Below are 18396 nucleotides of genomic sequence, written 5' to 3'. Positions count from 1 at the left end.
AGATTATTTCTTTTCTTCATTTTTCATTTCATATAAGGCAAATTATTGGTCACATAAAAAAATAAAGCCTTCACTTTAAGTTTTAGTAAGAGCTGGTATTGTTTTCTGTATAACCTAAGTTACATTTAATTTGGTAAAATGACCATTGCTACGGACTTACTAGTAAATCTGAAGTGACTTTTTGTAAAATTGCTCTTATTTGACAATAGAAAAGCACAGCATCATTACAGAAGCAAATATTTGGATTTACACAAAGACTGCACACAGCAGAAGTGGAGCGCCGCTCACTACGCTTAGAGGTCACAGAACTGAAACGAAATGTGAATGAACTGAAGAAGGAGCTTGACAAAACCCAGGGTCTTCAGATGCAGTTAAATGAAGTTAAGCAGTCAGTAAGTATATATGATTTAAAAACTATGGCTTTGGTGAGTTCTCCTCTGATATAAAATACGTATGATATACATATGTATATAAAATATCACAGGGCAAATATATATGTTTGTTTTCCTTAACTTTTTATTATGTTTCCTTTTTCAAATAATCAAATCCCATTAATAGAATTTCTTTTTCTTTAGAAAAATTCCCTTCTAAAATTCCCCAACAGTAATGTATTCTACATTTCAAATTTGCTAAGAGACTAGAACTTAAATGTTCTCACCACAAAAAAGAAGTAATCATTATGTGACTTAATAGAGCTAGCTAGGGCTGCAGTGGTAATTGTTTTGCAAGTTAGAAGTGTATCAAATGAATACATTGTACATCTTAAACTTAAGCAGTGTTGTGTGTCAATTAAATAAAAAGCACAGCATCATTAAAATCATCTCAAAAAACATTGAAAAAAAAGATTTATTCCAGATGCTTAAAGGAGTACTGATTGTGTCAGCAGAGCTTATAGCCCTGTTAAAATGTATACTGTGACTGAAAGTATAGAAAATGATTAAGCTGTAGTTAGGATGGTTAACTGCTATGGCAAATAAACTTTGGTTGAGTAACTGGCTCGCAGCAAGAGCAAAGAACGTGTTCCAAGAAATGTTTAGTGTGAATTTCTTCCACTGAAGTGTAGAAATAAAAATAGGATTAATTGAAATAATAATTGAAGGAATGATGTATGTAATTTTTATATTTGACATCCGACTATGTAGTATAAAGTTATAAAGTGATGATTTCTAACATTTAATGATCATATTGAACATGTATCAGGCACTGCCCCTAAGCACTTTAAGGTATTGATTCATTTAGTCCTTTCATATCAATAATAATTCAATAATATTATTATCCATTGTTTGTTTTTTTTTAACAGATGAGGAAATGTAGGGCACAGAACAGCTAAGTAACTTGCCGAAAGTCACACAGTTAGTATGTGGAAATGACAGGATTTGAACCTCGGTATTCTGACTCCAAAACGCAAACTTTTAACCACTTCACTAAAGTGGTTAATGTTCATATCCAGCTATGTTAATAAAGGATCGTTTTACTAAAAACAGAATAGATGGGAAAATGATGCTGTTTTCCTCTTTAAAAATCAGGGAGTGTGCCTGCAACCATCATCTTTCATTTATTTCAGGCAAAGTATACAGGAGGCAAACAAAATAGCTTCTTATAGTTCATCTAAAATTGTAACATAAAGGGACACATCCTGCCCACCAAAAGTGATTTAGTACCTGCACTGTTTTGGAATATCATGTTCATCTACTGACAGGTGTTCTTTAATAGCTAACTCCCATGATCATCTACTGACAGTTGTACTTCAAGCTAACTCCCATGATCTTTTTATTGTTTTTGGTTTATTAGCTCCCTACAACTGCTTTCACACACTATCTGTTTCTTATTCTGCATTGCTGTACTTGTTTGACCCTATTTAGTCACAGAAGAGTGAACAGAATTGCGCCAGTCTCTGGGAGGGATATATGGACAAGAGAAAGTCTTAACATTAGCTAAGTTTTTAGGTAAAGGAGAAATTTTGGAAGAGTGGGAAGAAGTCCTGCAAAATGACGGGGATCTTCATTTCTAGAGGCCAAGTAGATTGCAAAGAACAGAATGTTCTGATGGCAAGGAGTGGTAATTTAAAACAGAATAACAAGTAAAAGGTAGAAGAAGTACAAAAATACTTGTTCACAAGACCCAGAGAAGTGCTGTGCCATTAGCGAATAGAGGGATGTTAAAAAGTTGACACCTCAAATTCTTTTCAACAATGGGAAAGTTGTCAGTCTTAAATAGATTTATATACACTTAGTGTGATTAAGAGACCTGCATGGTTTCCTTTAGTTTTCCACATATATTTCTCAGGTTACCTACCATTTGTGAAACATTTCTGTTCTTTGTACCTCAAGATCAAGGTGTCTCTTGCCATTTGTTGTAACTAATTTTTGTTTGTTTAAGAGTTTTGCACAGGACATAATACAAGTATGTCCTGTCCTGGATTCCATACCCCTTAAGAGATGGCCCCTCTCTAGAACTGTCAGTTATTCCAGAGCAGATGCAGTCATGATATTGTAAAAGTTGTGCAGAGTTTTATTGGCAGGTGTTTATATATGAATAGATATTCTTTTATTCAGCAAATACCTATTGAGAAGCTACTGAATGCCAAGCACTCCTCTGTGTGATGGGTGAGCAAGCTGAAGGAGGTCTCTGCCCTGTGGAGCTCACATCCTTAAATGTGTGGTTGGTGGAAGGGTGCGGACAGGCAGTAAAAAAGTGAACAACTATCTAAGGTGAATTTAGATAATGATAATGGCTGTGAAGAAAATACAAGAAGATGGCAACAGCGTGAGTGGTGGTGGGAGTGAGAGAGGTATGGTGTGGTAAGGACTCTCCAAGGAGAGGGTAGTTTGACCAGGGAAACCTGAATGGTAACATACACTGAACACAGACTTTCAGGTGATCCTTTAAAAGCATTTGAACTTGTTAAAAGCTTTAATTCCCACATCGTTATCTTTATAAAAAGTGCTCATGTATCAAGATTTAAACCGAGCGTTATGGATTTACTTAGAACATGAATATTTCCTGAGATTTTATTTGACTAAAAATTATAACTTTGGGAGTATAGCTGTTGTGCTTTAAAAATCAGAGTGATGTGGGACTTCCCTGGTGGTCCAGTGGCTAAGCCTCCATGCTTCTACTACAGGGGGCATGGGTTCGATCCTTGGTTGGGGAACTGCATGTTGCATGGCACGGCCAAAAAAAAAAAAAAAAAATCAGAGTGATGTTTTTTATCTTGACTTAGGAAATTAAGAAAAATGAATTGTACTTTTGTCATCTATCAGTTATTTAGAAATGTTTGTATTCTCTTTATGTTAGCAAATAGAGTTCTGAAGATTAAATGATACAACAATACAGTTAGCTTATAATTAAAATTTTTTTCTTTGTTCAGAAATTGATCACCCATGAGAAGTTTGCAAGTGCATGTGAAGAACTGAATAATGCATTACTACGGGAACAGCAGGCTCAAATGCTATTGAATGAGCAGGCACAGCAACTACAGGAGTTGAATTATAGGCTTGAATTACATTCCAGTGAGGAAGCTGACAAAAACCAAACTCTTGGAGAAGCTGTTAAGGTAGGAAAACATCCCTTGCATAAGGGTTTATTTCTTCCAGGTTTGGGTCTTTGAGGGAATCATGTACATCTCTTGAACAGGGAAGAAATCCCAAGATATGAAATTTTATTCTGTAAGAACTTATAAGGATGGTACTTCCCTGGTGGCGCAGTGGTTAAGAATCAACCTGCCAATGCAGGGGACATACCTAATACAGTAAACAACTCTGAGTTGGTATATAATTTATTATAAAAATAATATATATTTATTCAATACTAATACAAATGCTTAAAATAAAAGTCAAAATTTGTCGAGAGTTTACTGTTTGCCAAGCACTGTGCTAAATACTTTCTAAATACTTATCTCATATAATCCTCACACAAACTCTATGGGATTATTCTCATTTCATAGAAGAGAAAACTGAGATACAGAGAGGCACATAACTTGCACAACCATTAGTAAGTTACAAATCTAGGGAATCAGATTTTATATCTGCCTTCCTAATCACGACATTAACTATATTACTGATGGACAGCATACATAGGCCAAGCTCTGTGCTGCGGTCTCTACGTGAATTGTTTTGTTTCATTCTTAAACTACCGCTATGAAATTGGTACTATTATTGTTCTCACTCCTTTCGATGAAATTGAGAGAGTTCAGTGGACTTGCTCAGGGTCTCCTCGCCTGTAAATGTTGAAACCGGGATTTAGTTTTTTAAAAAATGTATTAAAAATCATTAACCGAAGTTCTTAGGTTAATTAGGTAGATTTAGATTTATTTGTTTCCTTTTCTTTATTATTTTTTTCTTTTTTGCTATTATAAGTAATTCTAAGATAAGCAGCCCTGTAGCTAAATCTTTATGCACGTATTGCAATTAGTTCCTCAGGATTAATTCCTAGGTAAAGAATTACTAGCTCTATAGCCACATACGTTTTAAAGTGTAAATATTATCAACTGGCCTACAGCAGATTTTTACATTCTCTCCTAAAATGCATGAGAATTTCACTTTTTACCCAAGCTGGCTATTACTATTAAAATTTTTTTTGGCCAATTTGATCAATATATCATTGTTACTTGAATTTTATTTATTTGATTGCTAGTCAGGTTGATCATTTTTATAATTATATTGGTCACTAGACAACATTTTTATGCTTCATGTCCCATTAATAGATAAAGTAATTAGCCATGCTTTGAAAAAGCATTTAACTCATATTAGAGTCTTTTCTTTTTGAAATAGCTTGTAGTTGAGTTTAGGTATAGTATCTATCAGCAGATAAAAAAGCTGTTCATATTAATTTCTTTAAAATGTCAGTAGCTTAAATATTGTTGTCGGGAGTGGAGAATTGTTTAATTACTATCTCTTAGTTAGAACTAGCAGGTAATTGTTTAATTACTATCTCTTAGTTAGAACTAGCAGGTAATGTGAAAACGCTCTCTTGTGGGTGGCAGCGTGGTTCAGTGGAAAAAGCACTGGCCTTGGAACAGGTATTTTCAAATTCAAATCCCAGTACTGTCACTTGGGCAAATAACCTTTCTGAGCCTCAGTTTCCTCTTCTGCAAAATTAGGCATCATAATACTTAAAGCTACAGAATTTTTATGAGAATTAATTAAGATACTGTTTGAAAAGTAAGTATATGCTTGATGAATATTCTTTTGTGCTTTTCAATAATACTTAAATAGTTTTTTTGTGTGTCCTGTGTATAACTTCTTTTAAAAAATAAACTGTATTGCTGCTGCTTCTGTATAAAAATAAAATAAGATCAGGAATAGAATATATGGAAAATACAAAAGAGAAAACAAGTTATTCATAACTTATCTAACAACACCACTGTTTACATTTTGGGGTTTTGGTCTCAGGTCAGTAGTGTCTAAGTAGAAACTAAGATGAAATTTTCTCTGGAAGGAAGCTTGCCTAATTACGTTTCTTCAAGAGCTTCTGCAAGCTAAACTCAACCAAGTAACCGGCCTGTGAATAAAGAGATACATTAATCTTATACTTAGCCACATTGCTAAACTTCTTTGTAAATTCTAATAATACTTTATCTGTACTTTCTAGGGTTTTCTATGTAGACCATCATATTATTTCTTCTATAGTACCAGTTTTGTTTCTCCTTTCCAAATCTTAATCCTTTAATTTACTTTCCCTTCCTTATTGTAATGGCTAGGATACAATGCTGAAGAGAAGTAGAGACAACAGCCATCCTTATCTTGTTCTCAATCTTAACAAGAATTTTTCTATCATTTCTCCATTAAGAAGGAAGTTTGGTATAGGTTGCTATAAATTGCTATAAGTTGATAATCCTTATCGGCTTAAGGGAGTTATCTTCCTAGATTATGCACAATTTAAAAAATCATAAATGGATGTTGGATATTATCAATACATTTTTATGCATCTACTGAGATAATCATATGATTTTTCTCTCTTATTCTGTTAGCAAGTTGAAATATATCAGGAATTGGCAAACTATGGCCCATAGCCTGTGTTTATATGGCTTGTGAGCTGATAATTGTTTTTACGTGTTTAAAGGATCATAAACAATGAAAAATCAAACAAAACCAAAGAAGAATAAGTGACAGACTGCATGTGACATACAAAGGCTAAAATATTTCCTTTCTAAAGTTTGCTGACCCTTGAATTATTACATTATTAAGTATTCTAATGTTAAGCCAGTGTTGCATTCCTGAAATAAATCCAACTTGGTTGTGGTGACATTTTTTTAATACTTTGCTGTGCTCAGTTTTTAAATTTTTCACCTATGGCTTTTAAATCTATGTTCCTAATCGTAATCATCTTGTAATTTATCTCTCTCATACTGTCCTTGTCACTTTTTGGTATCAAGGTTTTGCTATCATGAAAGGACTTCTCACTCCAAACATGTGGAGTAGAAACTGGATAAAATATAACAAATGAATTGTGGGGTATATAGCCAAGCTTAAAACAAAGTGAGAAAAATGCTCATGTACTAGAAATAAAAAGGATATCTAAAAGCAAATGGTGAGAGGAGGTAAAGTCTACATGGCTCATTGGGCTGTGCAAATCTATTTGGAGGCTGAAGTTGATAATCATAACATTAGGGAAATCTAGGCTTCAAGCCCTATGGACTAGAAAAGAGCTGCCTGTGTGAACCTTAGGGCCTGGAAGGGCTGCCCTACTATGAAAATGTGGCCTAGAAAGCCCCTACCTACCAGCTACAGGGGATTTGATATTTACTCTGGATACGGAGTAGGAAAAAGTCACAAAGAAATTGGAACCCCAGGCTGTGCTACACGTGGATGTAGGTTCTTAGTTTATGCTACTTTTATGTCCAAGGATTTAGCTGAGAAATTATCTTCAAAATGGTCCAATCCTTGTAGAACCAGCGTGACCTTTTAGAGGTAAACTTGAAAATATTCAGTGAGGAATGTTTCTGTAGCTCACAGAACACACAAAAGACTTTTATGCAAAATTCAATATTACAAAACATGTAAAGAAATGAGTTGCACATCAATTGAGAACATTTACATCTGAGATGGTAGGAATACTTAAAGTACTGGCAGGTGCTTTAAAAGATACTTGAAGTGTTTTTTAAATGTTCTAATAAAGTATGGGTAGATATAAGACAAGAAGTGAAAATATAATCATTGAAATTAAAAACTCAGTGAACGATTTGAACGTTGGGTAGACATTAGTGAAAAAATACTAGCGAATTGAAAGTTAGCTGAGGAAAAAATATATTAATACATGGCTCAGTGCATTTTGACAAAGGTATACATATGTCTAAGTACCACCAGAGTCAAGATATAGGACATTTTTTTTTATCCCCCAAATTTTCCTTGTACTCCTTTCCACTCAATTCCCTTTTTTTTTTTTTTTTACACTCTCCCTGCTCTATCCTGGCAGCCACTTATTCAGTATCACTTTAGATGAGATTTGCTTTTACTAGGGTTTCACATAAATGGAATCAGACAATATGTACTATTGGTATCTGACTTCTTTCATTTGGGGTAGCATTTTTGAGATTCATCTATGTTGTTTCTTTATATCGTTGAATAGTATTCCATTACGTGGATATACACCAATTTGTTTATCCATTCACCTGTTGATAGACATTTAGATTGTTTTCATTTAGGGCTATTATGAACAAAGCTGCTAAGAACATTCTTGTACAAATCCCTATGTGGACACATGTTTTGACTACTCTTGGGTAATACCTAGGAGTGGAAGTTCTGGGTTGTATGGTAAGAGTACGTTTAAAATTTTAAGAAATTGCCAAAGTCTTTTTCCAAAAGGGCTGCACGATTTTGCATTTCCAATAGCAGTGGAATATGAGTTCCATCGGCTTCGTATCCTGGCGAGTACTTGGCACTGTCAGTCTTTTTAAGTTTATTTGTTCTAGTGGGTGAGTAGTGGTATCTTTTTTGGTTTTATTTTGCATTTCACTGATGACTAATGATGTTAAGCATCTTTTAGTATACTTATTAGTCATTCATATGTCTTCCTTGTGAAATATATGTTCCAGTCATTTGATATTTTAAACTTTGGGTTGTTTGTTTTCTTATTCCGTTGCAAGAATTCTTTCTATTTTCTGTGTACAAGTCTTCTGTCAGGTGTGTATTGAGAATATTATCTTCCATTCTATGATTTGCCTTTTCATTTTCTTAACAGTATCTTTCAAGTAGAAGTTTTAAATTTTGAAGAGTTTTAAATGTTACGGTTCATTTTTATCTTTTACATAAGAAATGTTTGCCTACTCTGATGCAGAAAGATTTTTGCCTGTGTTTTCCTTTAGCAGATTTATTTTTTAAGGTCTGTGATTCATTTTGAGTTAATTTTTATATATGGTTTGATGTAAGGGTTGAATAGATGTTGAGTTGTTCCAGTGCTACTTGTTGAAAAGATGATCCTTTCTCTCTACAGTTACCTTGGCCCCTATATTGAAAATCACTGTGTGTGTTTACTTATTTACTTTTGGACTTTATTTCTGTTTCAGGCATCTGTATGTCTGTCTTTATGCAAATTCTATATTGTTTAATTTACTGTGCCTTCATAGGAAGTCTTATAGTTCATATTGTTGAGGTGCTGTAAGTTTTGCACTTTTTTTTTTCCAAAAATTGTTTTGGCAGTTTAAGTCCATTGAATTTCCATACAAATTTTAGAAGAAGCTTGTCAGTTTTGTGTAAGACATCAAATTTATTGGTATAAAGTTGCTTATAATACTTCATTCTTACCCTTTTTTTCCTTTTTTTTTTCTTTTTGGCCATGCTGCACGGCTTGTGGGATCTTAATTCCCCAACCAGGGATTGAACCTGCACCCTCAGCAGTGAAAGCACACAGTCCTAACCACTGGACCGCCAGTGAATTCCCTCATTATTATCCTTTTAATGTTTGTAGGATCTGTTGTGTTAATCCCTCATTTATTTCTAAACCGGTAATTTGTGATCTTTCTTTCTCTCTTTTTTTTCTCTAGTTAGAGGTTTATCAGTTTTGTTGTTCATTTCAAAGAACACATTTTGGCTTTGTTAACTTACACTACTGTTTGTTTTCTATGATACTTGTTTCTGTTCTTATTTTTATTATTTCCATTCTTATGTATACTTTGGGTTAGGTTATCTCTTCTTTTTCTAGCTATTAAGGGGTAAATTTATTAGGTCAGAGATCAGCAAAGTATCACCCAAGGTCAAATCTAGCCCACCATCTGTATATAAAGTTTTATTGGAATGCTGCCATGCCCATTTATTTACATATTGTCTATAGCTGCTTTTGTCTTACAGTCTTTGAGTTGAAACAGAGACCATATGGCCTGCAATGCCTAAAATATTTACTACCTAGCCCTTTAGAGGTATTGAGTATTTTTCAGAACTTAAAAAAAAAAACCTCTGCTATTGGCTAATGAGGTATTCCTCTTCGTTTTATTTTTTAGGTGTTGCTCTAGTGTTTATAATATGCTTCCTTCACCTAGCACAATCTGTCTTCAAATGATATTATACCACTTTATGTATGACATAAGAATCTTATAGCATTATACTTTTATTTCTCCTCTCCTTTTCTCTTCATTGTTGTTGTCATAGATTTTACTTTTACATATGTTATAAATCTCTCAATTCATATTATTATTTTTGCTTTAAATAGTAGATTAAAATAAATTTATTTATTTATTTATTTTTGGCTGCTTTGGGTCTTTGTTGCTGCACACAGGCTTTCTCTAGTTGTGGCGAGCGGGGGCTACTCTTCGTTGTGGTGTGTGGGCTTCTCATTGTGGTGACTTCCCTTGTTGTGGAGCACAGGCTCTAGGCATGTGAGCTTCAGTAGTTGTGGCACATGGGCTCAGTAGTTGTGGCTCACAGGCTCAGTAGTTGTGGCTCGCGGGCTCTAGAGAACGGGCTCAGAAGTTGTGGCGCACGGGCTTAGTTGCTATGCGGCATGTGAGATCTTCCTGGACCAGGGCTCAACTCCATGTCCACTGCATCAGCAGGTGGATTCTTAACCACTGCGCCACCAGGGAAGTCCCTAAATAGTAGATTTTTAAAGAAATTAAAATAAGCAAACAATTGTCTTTCATCAATGCCCACATATTTACCATATTTGAACCATATTTACTTTTTATGACTTATATTTTCATCTAGTATCATTTTCCTTCTGCTTCAAGAACTTCCTTTAACATTTTGTGTAGTACATGTCTTTATTTCTGGGAAGTATTCAGTACTTTACCTTATGGGTAACCACGCTCTGAGAACCACTGGTGTAAAGTTCTTGAGAAGACCTGGGAAAGATAAGAGCCAGAGTACAAGTGGAGGGCTGGCTTTAGATAGAAGGGACACCTCCTTATTATATATGTAGAAAAAGGGATGGTTAGATGAGGGCAGTTATTAGTAAACTTTCTCACTGATGCTTCTTTCTTTGTGAAGGAGGCAAACTCATACGCTTTGAATATGGAGGGAATTTGGAGGAGGAAGGCAGTTGGAGAGTAGAGTAGATTTGAAATAGTCATTGTAGAGGGTAGGGAGACCAAGTCAACCATAGAAATATGACCAATGTGCCAGTAGAAATATAATTGGAGGGCCCCTTTGAGACTGATCATTATGGTTAAACAGTAAATATGAAAGGATATTTGTTTGATATCAGAGAGCAGGCTACCTGAATCAGTGCTTTTGGAGGCAGAACAAGTTATGGGATAATAAAGTTCAGAGTTTGAGTATGGAATGGGGTTAAGTAGAGGCCATGAAGAGGCCAAGGAAATGGAGAGGTCATATTTTTAGATGTGTTGCCCATATTATCTTTCAGGTTACCCAGATTGATGGAGTAGGTATTGGAGTGAGACAAAAGCTATGAACCTGTTACATGTAGCTGAGAATCAGCATAAGCGTATTTTTAGTGAGTAGTATTTCCAATAGATGTAACTGAGTCTAGCGTCTGGAGCTACACTAACATGGTAGCCACATGTGGCTAATTAAATTAATTAAAATTAAAAATTCAGTTCCTCAGTCACACTATCTACATTTCAAGTGTGCAGTAGCCTCATGTGGCTAGTGACTGCCGTATTCACAGCACAGATATAGAAAATACCTGTCATAACAGAAAGTTCTATTGGACAGAGCTGGTGTAGAGGACAGGTGCATCTAGGCCTTTAGCAGACCCTTTAGGCATGGAAATCGAAACTTAACTGTAATATTCTTTCCATTAGGCAGAAACCTTTTAGAGCCAAAGGGCTTAGGAGAGACAAGCTCTTCCTATTGCTGATCTTGAATGAATAGAACTAGTTTAATAAATAGTTATAAAGTTCTCTAAGAACTCTTAAGTCAGTGAAGGGGACGTACTTTGAAGGCAGGAACTATAATTAGTTAGATATAGCACATCTCTCTATTGTTGGGACTATAGACAAATGAATATGGAAACGTCGTATGGAAAAAAGTAGAACAAGTTAAAGATTTGTTTATTTTTATTTTTTCCCCATTCCCCTAATCTGTTCCTGAGATATTTTATATTGTTGACCTGGTCGATAGTACCTTTAGTGCTACTATACTTCTGAGGCAGTTTTGTTAGGCAACATTTCTTTATTTAATATGGGTAGTTTGTAAAACAACAAAAGCTATGCATCTAATGTATTTTTTTTCTTGACTTAAAGTAAGCTTGTGTTTAAATTTAGTAACTACTTAAACTAAGCATTTTATCTGGGATCCTGCCTTTCATATTTTTATGTTTAATAGAACTCAGCTTCTATTTAATGGTAGACACTCTATATTAATGGAGTAGGTGAAAAACTGAAATAAAGTGTTACTTTAATGAGAGAGTGAACCTGTGGATAAAATACTTGCAGGAGCTAATACAGAAATGTGTACCTTAAAATGGGTTGCTGCTGTGACAATACCTAAAAGTATGAGGCACTGGCATAGAGATGAGGTGGTTTGTGAGGAAATTGATATCAGAGGTGTAAAGGTAGAAATTCATATTAAGCTGTGGCAACATTTGATAAAACTGTACTTGTGATAATTTAGGAAGAAAACTTCCCCTATAGTTGTAGGGGAAGTGGTTCGAAAGAAGTAATAGTATGTGTTGGCTTTGACATTCTGCTTTGAACAAGCTATTACAAGAAAGAAAGGAACTCAGGAAAGAATTAGTTGTCTTATGAGCATAAATAAAAGGGAAGAGAGAGTGAGTCTAGAAATCTGGGGCCTAGAAGGAGCTGATTATGACTAAGTCCCATGGCAAAGAACAAATTAGGGGTATGGCTTTCTTATTCTAACCTGCTATCTTAGATGGCCTCAAGATAACAACCATTAAGTTCAAGTATACACACTATACCTGTGTGCACAAATGGCTATGTGGAAACAGGAAAACCAGTAGTGAGGATAATCTCCAAGAAAGAATCTTGTATTTATTGGCACATGGCACTGACTGGAATCAAAAAAATTAAAAGCCTACCAACTTTTGTGTTGTCAAGAAATCACAAATCTGGACTAAAATAACCTTATACTGTTTAAGTCTTAAACAGTAAGCCTTAAACGGTCTATTCATTTATCATTTTAATTGATGCTCAGAATTCCATACTGTAAATAATTCATCATTTATTTAGTTATTTGTCTACTAATGGGCATTAGATTTGTCATTTTTTAAGGTATTATAGGTTTGAGTAAGGAGACTGAATTCCTGACAGGGCCAAGGTAGATCTAGTTCTGGTGCATACCCGAAACTCAATAACTTTTTATTGAATTTAGTCAAATAATAGAGTTACTGTTTGCACTTGCGTATACAGTGGAATAATTGGTCAGGATAATTAAATTTTAGAGGAGGGACATGTGATTTGCAGTTTCAATGAATGGAAGGCCTTGGGAATGCCATGGTATTGACATTTGTGGTATTCCTTTTGGCACTTGAGGTATTCCTTAGGAAAGGGATAATTTTCCTAGTGTTAACCAATTCTATTAGTAACAGAAATATTGAAAAACAAAACACCTGAAATAGCCCATTTATCTCCCCAAATAATTTTTTTTTTTTTTTTTTTTTGTGGTACACGAGCCTCTCACTGTTGTGGCCTCTCCCGTTGCGGAGCACAGGCTCCGGACGTGCAGGCTCAGTGGCCATGGCTCACGGGCACAGCCGCTCCGCGGCATGTGGGATCTTCCTGGACTGGGACACGAACCTGTGTCCCCTGCATCGACAGGCGGACTCTCAACCACTGCGCCACCAGGGAAACCCCTCCCCAAATAATTTTGATACATGTAGCTGGTACCAACCTGGGACTAGACTCATCTTCTGAAAATCCATTCCATGGCCCCATAGTGAATTGGTTTCTCCTAGTTGGCCTACAAATTGTAATTTGATGATGCATTTCTTTGACTGAGTGTATAGTTGATGTTTGCATAATATGTTAAAAGCAAAATAGACCATAGGCTCATAGATAATATGCTGATGGGGTAATTAGACTCCTATAAATAAAAATTTAGGAAATGATAGTAATTTATGAACTGATAGCAAGCAAGGGGAAGGATACAGAAACAGAATGACATAATTACTTTTCTGAGACGACATTGCTTATATGAAAAGAGATTTTTAAATTTTGCTCTCTCTCTAGTAAGTTTGACATTGAAAATGACTTCCCTGGTGGCGCAGTGGTTGAGAATCTGCCTGCCATTGCAGGGGATACGGGTTCGAGCCCTGGTCTGGGAAGATCCCACATGCCGCAGAGCAACTGGGCCCGTGAGCCACAACTACTGAGCCTGCGCGTCTGGAGCCTGTGCTCCGCAACAAGAGAGGCCGCGATAGTGAGAGGCCCGCGCACCGCGATGAACAGTGGCCCCCGCTCGCTGCAACTAGAGAAAGCCCTCGCACAGAAACAAAAATCCAACACGGATAAAAATAAATAAATAAATAAATAAATAAATTTAAAAAAATGACTGATTCACTTAGGATTAGAACAAAGCTATAGCTATCGTTGTTCCTTAATTTTTCTTGGGAAAAGTTAGCTATCTATTAAATTCTTATAACTTTCAATTACATTGGAAACACACTAGATGTGTTTATTATTTATAGAAAAATTTAACATATTTTTATATTTATAGGATTATTTAATAAAGCAAATAATCTTCCTGTAGCATTTAAAAAATCACCTCCTGATTTATATTTCTTAAAAAATAAGTTCTGATAATCTAATTAATTGATACATATATTTGAGCCTTTATTGTGGAAAGCACAATACTTAGCTTTGTGGAGAATATGTTGAATTTAATTGAAAAAAATTTCCTACATCCTAATGATTGGTGATAGAATTGAAATGACAATGGATGAGAACCTCTGAAACTCTTTTACAAAATCTTAAGCTCTCTGGAACTGTCACAATCTTGTAATTTTGTCCATGCAAAATGCTAGACATTGGTTGAGAGAGAATGACTTACGGGAGAAAAATAAAGATTTATTCACAGCAAGTCTCCCAAATACTAGTTCCTTTGTCTAACTCTGACCCAAGTCCTTGATCATAAGTTCTTGTTGATCATCATTTTCTGTCCTCTGCTAACTTCTGCTATCCTGTTTTTCCTCTCCCAGAGCTGTATCCGCCTCACAGGGTCTTAGGGCTTGTGCCTCTTCCTCGCTCCATGTCATCCCTCACCTTCTTGCAGCCGCTTTGGCTTTTTCTTGCTCATGTCTCTATTTTAATAGAAAATGAATGCTGTACTTTATTATTTTCCATTCTCAAAACTTAATTATGCTTACACTATGGATAAGAAAGAAGAAAAAGAGGTATGTTTTTCAGATTTCACATGGAATAATTTGCAGAGATATTTTGGAGTTGGAGTAATTGTGGCAAAGTCCACATTTTGTGAATATTTACCTTCTTTTTATTTGAGTATCCTAACCTTTGTATTATTATTGTTTTTTTATTTTTAATGCATGTATAACCAGTTTATTGAGAAGCCTTAATTTTTCAGGGGTATGAGTGTGCAGCAGTTTTTAAAAAATTAATTAACTTATTTATTTATTTTTGGCTGCGTTGGGTCTTCGTTGCTGCACATGGGCTTTCTCTAGTTGCGGTGAGTGGTGGCTACTCTTCATTGCAGTGCGCAGGCTTCTCATTGCAGTGGCCTCTCTTGTTGTGGAGCATGGGCTCTAGGAGTATGGGCTCAGTAGTTGTGGCTCGCGGGCTTAGTTGCTCCGCGGCATGTGGGATTTTCCCGGACCAGGGCTCGAACCCATGTGCCCTGCATTGGCAGGAGAATTCTTAACCACTGCACCACCAGGGAGGTCCTATATTATTAATAACATTATTTGCCATACTCTGAGGTTATAGAATGTGAATGTTGCAATGAAGTCATATTTTGAATAAATAACCATATTTTCTCTAGTAATCTTTTAAACAAAAGAGCCCTCAAGTTCATTTACTTTTAAAAATTTAAACATTATTTAGTTGATGAATCCTGATTATAATAATAATTAACATCTATCATATTACCCATTTTCATAAAGTAGGATTATTAACATCATTACTTAATTTAAAAGTCTTATTTTTTACTTTAATCCCATATTTTTTTTATCGTCCTAATGACTTACACCATTGAGACCTATAGGGTAGTCAATTATATTTCAAGGTCAGAGAACAAAGAACTAAGAAAACAACAGCTCTCAGATAATTTTTTAAAAAATAATAATTTAACAGAGAAGATTCAAGCTAGAAGCTAGAAGATTTACAAAAAAAGGTTTTTCCATTTTTGTAAGACTGAACACAACAGAAAAATATGTAAAAAATACATCTTTTAAATTTATTATGACATTTTCCTTGTTTCAAAGTACAAGTACTCATATTTAATTTTAATGTACTTTTTTCCATGTTTAAATTTGTCCTCAGTGAATTATAATTTGAGATTAGGGTTATGTTTCTTAATCGAGTGCTAACTTTTGCTTAGATTATATTTTAAATATTACTTAAAATATTTTGAATCATGCAGTTCAACTTTGTATAAAATTTTTTTATAAACGTTATCTTAGTTTACTTTTTCTGATTAAACATGTTCTCAGAAAGAAAAACTTTAAAAACACAGAAGAAACAGAGATAATTTGTATGTAATCCCGTCATCAACCATATATAACCATTAAGAATATTTTGGCAAATAAAACTGGAAGTGTGCTGTACATACAGTTTTATATTTTGTTTTTGGGGGCAGAGTGACAGTGTTTACACTTACATCATACAAGCAGGTATTGGAATATACATTGTAGTCAGGCAAAAGTGGAAACAGAGAGACCAGTTAGAGACTAACAGTGTAATCTAGACCAGAGATGATGGTGGTTTAGAATGGGTTGGTAGGAGTAAAGAGTGGTGAGATTCTGGATTTATTTGCGTTTTGAAAATAAAACTTACAGAATTTCTAATGATTTAGATGTGAAGTATGAAAGAGGTGAATCAAGGACGAACTTCAGCAACTGGGTTAATGGGATTGACATTTAAGATGATTTTAAAATGTTATTTTTAAAAATAAAATGGCTTTTTTTTTTTTTTTGGCCGTGCCATGCGGCATGTGGGATCTTAGTTCTCTACTAGGGATCAAACCCCTGCAGTGAGAGCACGGAGGCCTAACCACTGGACCACCAGGGAATTTCCTAAAACATTATTTTAATGAGCCATATAATATTCCATCACATGAATGTGCTGAAATGTATTTAACGATTTTCCTGTTGTTGGATATTCAGATTGTGTCCGTTTTTCACTATTAAAAATTAAGATGAACATCTTACACTTAAGTGTTTGATCATAGAGCTGATTATATTCTCAAGGTAGAGCTCAAGAAGTAGATTTATTGGGTCAAAAGATATAGATACTTTAAAGTGGTGTGTATGTCTTTAAAAATATTTATTTATTTATTTATTTATTTGGCTGCATTGGGTCTTCGTTGCAGCACATGGGCTTCTCTCTAGTTGTGGCATGTGGGTTTGACCTTTTCTACTTGTGGTATGGGCTCCAGAGCGCATAGGCTCTGTAGTTTGCAGCACGTGGGCTCTCTAGTTGAGGCGCATGAGCTCAGTAGTTGTGACACGCGGGTTTAGTTGCGCAGCGGCATGTGGGATCTTAATTCCCTGACCAGGGATCGAGCATGTGTCCCCTGCATTGGAAGGCATACTCTACCACTGACCCACCAGGGAAGTCCCAGACTTCCTGAGAAGGTGTGTATGTCTTTAAAGCTGTGAATATTTTTTCAGAACCTGTGTTTACTTCAGGTGTATACATGTGCAGGGGGAGTATAAGAGCACCTGCTTGACTCCATTCTCATCAGCTTTAGGTATCATTACGTATTGTCCAGAAAACACCAGTAACAACAAATCAAAACTAGGAAGCTTTGCCGGTTTGGCAGATAAGGAAAGGAATACTGTTTTATTTTGCACCGAGCGTAAAAAGGAACAACGAATTCCCCCCACACAGATGTTTTTTATTCACATAATTTTATGTAAAGTTAGTTTGCTATTTGTAGTGTAGTTTTAGAAAAGAGGAAGAACTAACATTTCTGAGCATATACTTCAGTTAGACACATTGTAAGGCACTTCATATTATTTTAACAGTTATAACATGTTAGAAATAAGTATTATTATTTTTATATATGAAGAAACAAAAATATCTGCAGAGGACTTGGGAATATATATGATGAAGTTGCTTTATGTAAAGGAAAATACATTTGTTAATATTGCTTGAAAGGCTTCTCTTTGGGACCTTAATAGGTTTAAAGACTGTTGCTGTTGAAAGATTGTAATATTAATTTGTCACAGCAGGAAATTTTCATATATTTAAGAAAAATAAAATGCTTCACACCTATTTAAAGGGAAAGTTGATAAGTGCTATGTTTTCTTTGTGTATTATAAGAATATTTCCATGACAGAGTAAAAAGTATTTGCCTTTTCACAAATTCATTCTTAGGTTAGTCTTAGGACAGATATTATTACTTCTACACTTGAAAATATGCATATTCCTATCACCTGTCGTATGTTGCCCACTTAAGGAAAACTCAATAGTGATGAATCTGATTTACCCTTATCAAGCCTTTTAATAATATCCTGAATTAAGCTACATGGTAGAGAAAATTTTTTCTTGAGCTTTACAAGAAGAAATTGTACAGTTTATTTTCAAAATTCCCATTTTAGTAGATAAAAAGTAACATATTGGCTTTTCCATTTTCAATAATATCCATATATATTATACCTATATACATGCATATATACATGTATATATACATATACTCAGTTATATGTAGATACATACACATACTATACAATTATATACTTTATAAAAATAAATTACATATATTTCATGTATGTGTAAATTACATTATATATACTAATTATATAGTCATATATTTCATTATATATAAATTATATGTATTATACAGATATAAAATACAATTTATA

General features: G+C 34.7%; 1 protein-coding gene across 8 annotated transcripts in view; it reads left to right on the top strand.

The window, feature by feature from the left end:
- Nucleotides 1-18396, top strand: part of CCDC171 (coiled-coil domain containing 171) — a 359813-nt gene that overhangs the window by 204729 nt on the left and 136688 nt on the right. For 7 of the 8 annotated variants that reach the window (XM_049710683.1, XM_049710685.1, XM_049710687.1 and 4 more), the window contains 2 exons: nt 210-392; nt 3371-3556. In XM_049710683.1, coding sequence (XP_049566640.1) covers nt 210-392; nt 3371-3556 — 369 coding nt within the window. Of the gene's footprint in view, nt 1-209; nt 393-3370; nt 3557-13585; nt 13696-18396 lie in introns of those variants that run through there. The other variant, XM_049710688.1, reaches the window with a different exon arrangement.

Source organism: Orcinus orca, chromosome 6 (genome assembly GCF_937001465.1).
Source record: "Orcinus orca chromosome 6, mOrcOrc1.1, whole genome shotgun sequence".
Taxonomy (NCBI): domain Eukaryota; kingdom Metazoa; phylum Chordata; class Mammalia; order Artiodactyla; family Delphinidae; genus Orcinus; species Orcinus orca.
This window is presented reverse-complemented; position numbering and strand designations above follow the sequence as displayed.